A 10,081-nucleotide genomic window follows, 5' to 3' on the forward strand; every position below is an offset into this window, starting at 1 on the left:
TCACTAGGGCATGGCCTCTAAGCCCAGTGTGTTAATGGACTCCTTGCAAAGCTGCAAAGGAAGACACACTATCCGAGGCTTTCTGTGATCTGCTCTCTGCGCTGTTATCTGCATCCCAAGGACCTGCTGGTGCTGGAGACCCCAGTGCCCGTGGCATTACCTGTGATCTCATGCTGCCTCAGCTCGTTGTATCTGTAGGAGTGTTCCAGGGGCTTGATGGAGGAGTGGTAGATCTTCCTCAGCCGCTGCAATACTCCTGGGGGACAAAGCATGTGGGCAGGTGAGAGGCAAACCCCAGGTGAGCCCCTCCCTGCAGGAGGGACATTCCCTGCAGGACCCGAGGGTGGCCCAGCCATGGATCAAGGGACTTGGCTTACAGCTGAAATCTTGGCCAAACTTATCCCAGTCACACATTTTGCCTAGAGAAGCTGTGGTTGCCCCATCCCTGGAAGTGTCAAAGGCCAGGTTTGGACAGGGCTTGGAGCAACCTGATCTACTGAAGGTGTCCTGCTCATGGCAGAGGGGTGGAATGAGATGGTCTTCACCATCTCTCCCAGCCCAAGCTGTTCTAGGACTTTGATGCCTCTCCCCTGCTAATGTTTCCCACTGGGCACTGTCCCCATCTCCTCCCAGCAGCTGATGGAAGGAGCATCTGTTCTAAGTGCTGTTTAGCACTCAACACCCACGATCCCAAAAGGCCCTCCACCATGGTGCCATGGCCCCCTGGCATGGCCCCTGAGTTGCTTGCTAGAAAAAAGGAGGATCTTTTTCCACAGTATCTCTTACCACTGCCTTTCCAGCCCAAACTGCCAACAGGGCCAGCACAAGCAAACCTTAGAGTAGCAAAATCCAATATATAATTGGAATAAAAATCCCAACCCTTTATTACAAGTTGCTCCAGGTTTCTTTGAGCAGGGATTCACCATCTGCATCTTCCAGCCTCTATACCCTCCTAATTCTTGTAAGCCCTTGGGCACGTCTTTAAAATACCTAAAATATGTTAACCCAAGAGCAGCTAAAGGGCTGTTACTGAAGATCTGGCATTACTAGATCTGCAAGAAGCAAGGTTAAAATCAAAGCAGAAGAGAAGGAAAATCCTGTCCATGGTCTTAGTGCAGGGCATGCATGGCCCACTCACCTGAGACATCATCGGCAGGTTTCTCCTCGTTCAGCTTGAGGGTGCTCTCCAAGTGGGACCGGTCACGCTTGGTCGGCTCGCTGGCATCTTCAACCTCTTCTGGAGGAGAAAGCAAGGAGACCTGTTAGTGCTGGAGGGGGAACCCACACAGGAGCACACACAAGCGACTGCCAAGGAGAGGGCATGGGGAGCACACACACCCTGAGCCTGCGGACATGCCATGCCCGCAGCAGCCGCTGTCACCCTTGGCATGCCACGTGCTTTCCCTTTTGCACAGGCTCCTGGAGGCTGCCAGGGCTGTGGCTGCTGGGGGAAGCGTCATGGGCAACTGCTTGGCTCCAAGGAGGGGCTGGCTGTTGGTGGGGAATGCAAAGGATGTGCCTGGAAGGGGCTCCCGGGGTTGGGATGTAGCACGAGCACACGTGGCAGCTGCTGCCCAACGGGGCCCTGGTGCTTCCCCCGGCAGCTGCGGCTCCACGGGGCTTGGCCTCGAGTGCAGGCTTTGTGCTGCCGCCTCTCTGTCTGCCCACTCCCCCAAAAAACTACATGGTGAGCTGGAGATGTGGGTGCCGAGGCTGGGGCTGGCTCCAGCTCTTGGGGGACAGGCCAGCCTGGCCCATCCTGGCTGCCCTGCCTTTGCCAGTGGGCCTGTTCCCTCCCAGTTCTCCCACCTCTGCCTCCATATCCCCCTGGAGCCCTCTGCACAGCGCCCTGTCCCTCATGGCTCCATAGCAGGCGTGGAGAGCATGAGGCAGCTGCCTCCAGTGGGGAAGGCACCCCGGTGTCCCCAAAATAGGGAGACAGAGGTGTCGTCACCATGGAGCTGCTGGCACACCAGGAGCCTCCAAGAGCTTTTTGATATGGCGAGCTGGGTCGGACTTTAGCAGGGGTTTGGGGACAGGTCGGGACACCAGGATAAAGCAGGGCACCACTAAGCCCTGAGACTGTGTTGAGCACCTACTGAGTGTTGGGCTGAGGAAGACCTTTTGACTTGCCAAGTGAAGACACAGAGGCCAAACTGGGATTGCCTTTTGGGAAAAATGGGAGGCTTTTTGAGCTGGGACGTTACAGATGAAAACAACGAAAATACTAATCTGGGTCCGAAGGTTGCTGCCCAACCTGTGGGCCAAAGTCCACAAATGTTTCTAGGAAATCATGGTGGGGGGTATCCCTTTCCCCTAGTTAGCTTTTCACTGATTGAACGGGGCTGGTGCCTCAGCAGCTCATTGGCCTGGATTGGTTCTTCCTTCAAGAAGCCTTCCCTACAAGCCAAGAACTGGTGGAGGGGAGCCCCACCATCCTGGGAGCCCCACCATCCTGGGAGCCCCACCATCCTGCGAGCATCCTGCCCCTGCACAAGCCGAGGGCCCGGAGGACTCTGCGGGTAGTGGATAAAGAGTCTTTAGGAGATCTGCAAGTGCTGAAAGGGGCCTGGAGGTTAAAAGTTTTATCCACGTCTACGTCCCTGAGGAGAAATCATGGACTTGGAGTGAGGGAGGAGTCATTTTTGGCACCACTGTGATGAGCGCCCGCATGGGCATCCTGCTGCAGCCTCGCTGCCCACGGCCAAGTGCAGTTAGGGGCAGGTGGGGAAGCACAAGCATTAGGAGAGGGCCATGCACTAGGTGAGGTTTAATGTGCCAAGCTCAGCTCCGCCAGGTTGACTCTCGCCGCTACAGCACACCCACAAGAAAAGACTCCAACCTATCTGGCTGTGCCGGGGCTCAGTGGCAGCTGAGGGGGTGCTGGGGCCCTCTGTTCCTGCCAGTGGGGTCTTGTCTGCAGGGGGGTCTGCTACTTTTAGGTGGTTTTCTGCCACTGCTGGGGGGTCTTCCACTGCTGTTGGTGGGTCTTCTGTTGTTGTTGGGCCTTCTTTTGCTGGTGGGTCTTCCACCACTGGCGGGTTTTCCACTGCTGGTGGTGGGTCTTCTGCTGCATCCCCACAGCGTGGGTGATGGCAGCTGGCAGGACCATCCCTGGCTTCTCCTGTGCCAGCAGCTGCTGGTTTATTCTGGATCTTTTTGTTGGAAGTGCCGGCTGCTTCCTTGTCACTCTCTTCAGCTTCATTCTCTGGCCTGTCACCATCTTCATCAGACTCTTTCTCCTCCTTAGATTCTCCTTCCTCAGACTCCCCATGTTCACCTTCCTCAGACTCTCCCTGCTCATCATCTTCTTCCTCTGAGCTCTGCTCATCCCTTTCCTCCTCTCTCTCGGGAGCAGATGCTGCACTTGGTTCCTCTGTTTGCTCTTCCCCAGGCTGCCCTTCCTCCTCAGAGCCTCCTTTCTCTGTGCTGGGCTCCTCATCCTCCTGGGCAAGGATGTCATCTTGTGTGCCAGGCCCATGGTTCCCTCCATGATGAGCTGCCATGAAATCCTCCCCTGAGCTCTGTTCTTCCTGGCCCTGGTCCTCGCTGGTCTCCTCTGTCCGGCTGTCCCCTGGCCCCAGGCCCCCGCTCAGGCCACCCGCCGGCTCTTTCTCCCCCTCTCCACGTCCCTCCTCAGTGACGCCGGGCAAGGAGGCGTTGGCAGTTCCACTGTCTTGCTCCTCCTCAGGGCTGCCATCGGCTGCCTTCTCCTCCAGCCGGGGCTCCGTGGCTGGCAGGGGGCTCTCGGCAGCACCATCACCATGGCCCGTGCTGGGGCCGTGCGGCTCTAAACGATGAGAACAGCTCGGTCAGTCCCACCCGCGCTGGCACGTGGCCACCAGGGCACCCGCCAGGGCCCTGAGGGATGAGTTGTGGCTGGTACCAAGAGGGTTAAACTCTACCCTGAGCCTTCTCCAGCTCCAGCTCAATTTTCTGTCCCTGTTGCAAGAAGTTGGGTGCAAAGATGTGTTTGTGGGGGGCAAAGCGGAGCTGGCAGGGGCTCTATGGCTCTGCTGGCCCTGGCTGCCTGGCACTGGGGCTGCTGCCCACCCCAAAGCACTGCAGGAAGGTGTCAAAGCTGCCCTAAAAACGGGGAAAGGAGTAAAAATAGCAGATTTTGAGGGGCTGTGGGCACTTGGCAGGTTAAAAGGGTCCTTCCCCAGCCCTGACTCAAGAGAGCATCACACCAGCCAAGGTGGGCAGTGAAGTGAGGGGGAAGAGGAGGAAGGGGCTTCCTGGCATGAGGGGCTGCCCAGCATGGAGTCCTGCCTTCCACAGGCAGGGCCTAACCCTGGCCACGGGGCTCGGGAGCTATTTATTGTGAGTGTCCCTTCACTAGGAAGGCATGTGCCATGCCGTGCGGCTGCTGGGGACACAATGAGTGTGTTCTGTGGCCCAGGAGAATCCATCTGTATTTTCCATAGGCTCCAACTGCAATTTAACATCAGTCAGCGGGTGCCAAAAATAAAAGATCACGGCTATACTGTCTCCGTTACAAACAGTTGCTGCTAGCCTAAATAATCCCCCCAAACGTCTCATGCCAGGGGAACGTTTCAGAGGAAAATAATTCCTTTGTACTCCAGCTGGCAGGCAGATGCCAAGCAGGAAAAAGGCCACCTCGACCCAGGCTGCAGGAGGAGAGTGGGCATGGCCAGCCCTCTGCTCTGGCTCTGGCACCGTGTCCGTGCAGGAGGCACAGGGCTGTGTCCAGCAGGACCTTGGCAAAGCTGGAGCTCGCTGGGCTTGGCCACAGGGACTGTGGTGACCGAGCACAGGAGGAGCTGGGCTGGGGTCAGCCCCAGACCCCTCAGCCCAGTTTGCCGTGTCTGGGGATACTGGGTGTGTGGTTGTATCTCTGTGGCACCGGGGCTGGTGGGGCTGTGAGCCAGGATCAAGTTGCGTTGGGAGGCTTGTGCCATGGCAGCAGCGGGCACTGGGAAGGACAGGCTGCCCCCCAGCCTGCCCTCATTCCCAGTGGCTCTCGATTCCCTGGCACAGCAGAGCTGCAGCCGCTGCCACGGCCCCTCACCCTGCCCAAACCGGATGCACAGGTCACCCTTGCTCTGACCTCCCCGTCCTCTGCTGGCACACAGCTCACAGGTGCCTCCAGGCTCCCAGTTCAGCTCCCAGATGGAGGGAGGGAGTGGTGGACAACTCCCACCCCCCTCCCTTCCACCCCTGTCCTTCAGGTCACCTTCCTGTGAGACCCCTTGGACCCTGCAGGAGCTGCTTGAATGGGAATATCTACATTTGACCTGCAAAGCCCTGAGTGGCTGGGGGCAACATGCCCCTGCCCGACTGTGGTGGCCTGGGAACCAGCCTGAGTCAATGGAGGATCCCCTCAGGTGATGGGAGCAGGGATATTCTCAGTTGGGCCCCAAAACAGCTGGTGACCTTGAGGGCTGGGAGAGGAGTGAGGGTCAAAGCAGAGGAGGAGGGCAGGACCAGGCAGAGGAGACTCTGAGAGTCTTAAGGGCTTTGTCTGGGGTCTGTGTGTCCCCTCTGACCCAGAGGGGCCATCACCCACCATGGCCAGGCACAACAGCAAAGCCGGTGCCCACCATGAGCCATCCTTCATGGAAAAAGGGAAATATCCCCCAGGTGCTCAGATGGGGATGTCCCTGCCGGCGTGGTGGTCACGGGCTTTATCTCCTGTGATCTTCAAGGTCTTACACAAAGTCCCTGTCCCCTCTCCACCTCCTTCTCCCTGTTTCCCCTACATGGTCTCCCGATCCATGGTGAATTGTGCTGACCTGCACATGGCCAGCTGATGAGTGCAAAATGGGCCGAAGGTTACGGGCTTAACACCCTCCGGAGGCTAAAAATACGGCACGGCAACTGTACGGGGGATCGGGAGGAGCAGCCCCGCTGAAGCCCCCGCCCCCTCAGCCGCTGGCCCCAGCCCCTCACCCCGCTGCCAGCCAAGGGTGACGTCCGCACCTGGGGGCCCCCGTGGGCTCCGAGAGGGGACAGCCACGGTGTAAAGTGACACCGGGGCTCCCCGTGTTCACACCTTGCATTGTGCCAAGCAGATGGGTGGCATCGGAGAGGAGACCTCGCCCTTTTCCCCTCAGGGACTTGACCTCCCTGCCGTGTCCATGGCTTGCACTGCCCCTGCCACCCCTGTCTCATCCTGGGACTTTTATGAGCTGTCAGGGGACACCTTCCCAGGTGGTGACAGCAGGGATGGAGACCCCACGGCCCAGTTAGTTCTGGGTGCCAAAGGATGCCGTGGCTGGTTTGCCTGTGCGGGAAGGAGGGGCGTGGCTGAACATCACGGTGTCCCCTCCATCCCTGCACAGGAATGTACAGAACAGCAACGACCTGATGGCAAAACGGGTCCTCCAGGAGGACAGTGAGAAGGGACAGATGGGCACAGGTGGTCCTGAAGGGACACTCTCCCCCTCCAGCAGAAATCGGAGCCCTGAGCGTGGGGCCGGCGATGGCAGGGCTGCGGGGATGGCTTTTCACACGCCCCCTTCCCCTGCCCAGATCCCAATCCCTGCTTCCCTGGGGGTATTATCCACTGGCTCCTGCAAGTCCTGTGCTCCCCGTGTCCTCCCAGGGGGGGTCTTGGCAGGACTTTTTATCTCAAATATCCAACCCTGCCTTTATTCCGGCCTTTAAAACCTCATTTAAAACGTCGTGGAAAATGACTGGACACAAAGAAGCTGTCAGGGAATTCATGAGATTTTCCAGCTGGACCCAGTGCAGACCCTTCCTTTCCTGTGAGACCCCATTTCATGGTGATATCCCTGCCCTCCAGGCTCTGTGGGGCCCCCGTGGCCTCTGCTCAGGGCCATCCTCCCAGTGCTCCTCCAGCTCGTGGCCCTGCCAGCCCAGGACTCAGAGCAGGTGGGAGCCCGGCTCCAGCTCCCGTTTGGGGTCAGCTGGGCCAATGCCTTCAGAGCAAAGCATCCCACAAGGGTTCAAGCAGCCTGGAGGACACAACCACAAGGATGGGGCTGAGGATGGGGTTGGCTCTCCAGACCCTAGTGCACCCCAAAACCCAGGATGCCCAGACACATCATCACATCCCAGAGGCTTTGTGATCCCAAAACACCAGCATAAAGCAAATACATTCCTGGTTTTCAATGCAGAGGGAGGCCTAGGAAACAGTTTTGTCAAGCTAACTTGACCTCATCTGTACAGAAAATTTTAGGTTTAGTTTAAAAAGTTATGAAGTTATTTGATTTCTGTAAATGGTTGGATAGAATCATATTATATTTTTATTAATACGTAGTAAAGAAACCTCATCAGGATCTACCAAAGGGATTAAAACCAGGCTTGGAGCTTTCTAAATAGAGATGAAAATAGGGAGTCACTGCTGCAGGGTGTTTCTTCCACTGTCTCCCCACGCTTAAGGTCTGTAAGGAACCCTGAATCCTGACTTGCAGAAGACACGAAGATGAGGAAGGTGGGAGATGAAGCACCTGCTGCTTCCTGGCTGATGAGATCTGGGTCCATCAGTGAGCAGATAGCCAGGAAACATCAGGTATTTTGGCACAGGCTGGTGTCACACTCTACATCGAGGAACATCCACTTGTGGTGTCCCTTGCAGCTTGGGGGAATGCTGGGGGACCCAAGGGACACGCTGTGGCATGGCTGGGGTTGGAAGAGCCCCTTCTTCCAGAGGAAGGATGTCCAGGAGGTCCCACTGTTCCTGTCCCCTGGCCTCCAGCCATGGGAGGCTTTGCCAACCCACCCCAGGGATGTCCCCTGAGGGACACCCTCTGTGCACTCAGGGCAAGACTTCCTGGCTCCCCATCCCTCCTTGGGTCATCCCAAGCATTCCTGGTCACCCAGTCACCCCTTGGACTTGCCAGCCTGGATTCTAATGCCTGATGTCCCACAAGATCCTCAAATCCATGGGGATGTCAGGGCAGACACTGCCTGGCCATGCCAAGCGGGGGCACCCAGCCCTGGGGTCTGACCTGGCAGCGCTGCGGACACCAGTACATGGACAGGGCCACACAGCTCCAAGCCCTTTTCCAGAGTGTACCCAGGGCTGTGTGACCCCAAGGGTCAAGCCACATGCCCAGCTGGCATTGGGGCCATGCTGCCACTGCCAACACCCCATCCTGGCTTGGGGTGCCTGTCCAGGGCCTCCCCTGCCCCTCCTGCAGCCCCCACTGGCACAGGAGCTCACAGCTCCCTCCAGTTGTCACTTACAAGGGAAATGTCCCCGTGGGCTGGAAATAGCTCAGTGGAGTCCTGCACAGCCCCGGGGCTGCTGCTATTCCTGCAGTGCTCAGGGAACAGGCAATTCCAGGAGCAATCTGGTCACCCTGACACAACGGCCAGGCTGGGATTTCACCAGCTCGGCAAGTGGGCCACAGTGGGAACGTGGCAAGAGTGTTGGGCATGGCACAGCCCTCCCAGCCTGGTGCCAGCCCACAGAGACCTGCTGGTACCTCTGTGCCATCAGGGCCATGCACAAGCGAGGTGTCCTGGCCTTCCTGCCCGGCTGGATGTGACCTACAAACCAGGACAAGGATGGCTGATGGAGAGGGTTTCACAGCAGAGCCAACCTGCCCAGCATCTGTCTCACTTTGCTCAGCCAACAGCTTAGGAGTAAGATAGGGCACCCACAGGGACCAGGGTCTCCTCAGGGTGAGGCACCAGGGGTGTGACAGGGATGTAGGTGGCACAAGCACCCAAGGCACCTGAGGTACCCCAAGCCCCTTGTCTCACACACACCCAATGGCAGCGGTGCCCATGGCTGTGCTGGTGCTGGAGGGTGGAACAAGTCCAGTGAGGTGTCACTGGGACACAGGGGTCCCCACCTCTGGGGAGGCTGGTTACTGTGGGGGCCATTGGCCTGGGATGGTCAGGGTGGGGTGTCCCCATGGCTGCTGTGCCCAGGGCCCTGAGCCCACACAAGGTATCACAGTCCCACTCTCAAGATGTTCTGACCTGGAAGGTGGAGCCCACCCTAAAGTGACACATTCCAAGGTGACTCATCCTGGGTGATGGGGAACACCCCAAGATGCCATGAGAACATGGTGATGGAGCTCATCCTGAGGTGACACCTTCCAGGATGAGGCAGGATGAGGACTCCCAGGAGATGAGGCTCACACCTGCTGTCACCAGCAGGGGTCTGTGCCAGCCCTGCAGTGCCCCGCAGGAGGACACCACTGTGCCAGGGCTTTCCCCAAGCCTTCTCTCAGCTCAGAGGCAGTGATGGCACAGCCTGGAATTGCCCTCCCACTCAAATCCATGATGGCTGCAGGCCAAGGGATCCCTAGGGCAAAGCTTCCGAGCACAGTGTCTGGACACTGCCCTGCCAGCATCCCTGCGGCCCATTCCTGGTGGCCACAGGGGCCACCCTGCCTGGAAGGGATGGCTGGGCTCTGCCTGAGGTGTGAGTGTGTCCCCCTGGGCAGGAGCAGATGGAGGAGTATTGGGCGAGTGCCATCGGCATGAGCCACTGCCCAGCCCCACAGTGGGTGCTTGTCCCTGCCAGGCTCCTGGCAACCGAAGGGAGCTTTGCCAGCCCCCGCCACGTGTGCAGTGAGCTGATTTGGCGGGGGCTGTCAGAGCGCAGGCGCAGGGCAATTCCCACCCCCGACCTCTGGGAATGGTGGCAGGGTCCTGGCAGCCCCAGGTGCCACTAAACCCTAAGGACCACACCTTGCCATGATGTTCCAATGAAGCCTCTGGTTCTCCATTGGACTTTCACTCCCTTCTCTTCCCAAGCAGCCTCACAGCCCCATGGAATCTCCACAGGCACCAACAGGGGTTGAGTGGGAAGACATGTCCCAAAAATGGAAAAAGCACACCCTCCGAGCCACTCCCTGCACCCCAAAGGAGCCGGGTCTGAGAGTTCAGCTTGGAGCCAAAGGAAAAGCAAAACTCATCCTACAAATCCCGTTGGTCCCTGAGGAGCAGAAGCATGGGCAGGAGACATGCCACTGCTTAGAGCTTTCTTGGAAACCTGCAGTACTGGGGTGAAATACGTGACCCCCAATAAACAGGTGGGGACTTGGGGGACCCCTCAGAGCTGGTCCTGGGGCTGCAGGACCCCCACGTGCCTCCTGGCCCCAGAGCCTCCTCTGAGCTGGGGGATCCTGGTGCT

The 10,081-nt window shown here is 58.3% G+C and overlaps 1 protein-coding gene across 1 annotated transcript in view; it reads right to left on the reverse strand.

The window, feature by feature from the left end:
* SRL (sarcalumenin) overlaps positions 1 to 3,602 on the reverse strand; it is a 14,024-nt gene extending 10,422 nt beyond the window's left edge. The window contains exons 1-3 of the mRNA XM_017741265.1: positions 2,843 to 3,602; positions 1,139 to 1,237; positions 161 to 256 (exon numbers count right to left, since the gene is read on the reverse strand). Of these exons, the coding sequence (XP_017596754.1) occupies positions 161 to 256; positions 1,139 to 1,237; positions 2,843 to 3,506 (859 nt within the window). The 5' untranslated portion in view covers positions 3,507 to 3,602. The remainder of the gene's footprint in view (positions 1 to 160; positions 257 to 1,138; positions 1,238 to 2,842) is intronic.
* Between the last annotated feature and the right edge of the window lie 6,479 nt (positions 3,603 to 10,081).

Source organism: Corvus brachyrhynchos, unplaced genomic scaffold (genome assembly GCF_000691975.1).
Source record: "Corvus brachyrhynchos isolate BGI_N302 unplaced genomic scaffold, ASM69197v1 scaffold58, whole genome shotgun sequence".
In the NCBI taxonomy this organism is placed as follows: domain Eukaryota; kingdom Metazoa; phylum Chordata; class Aves; order Passeriformes; family Corvidae; genus Corvus; species Corvus brachyrhynchos.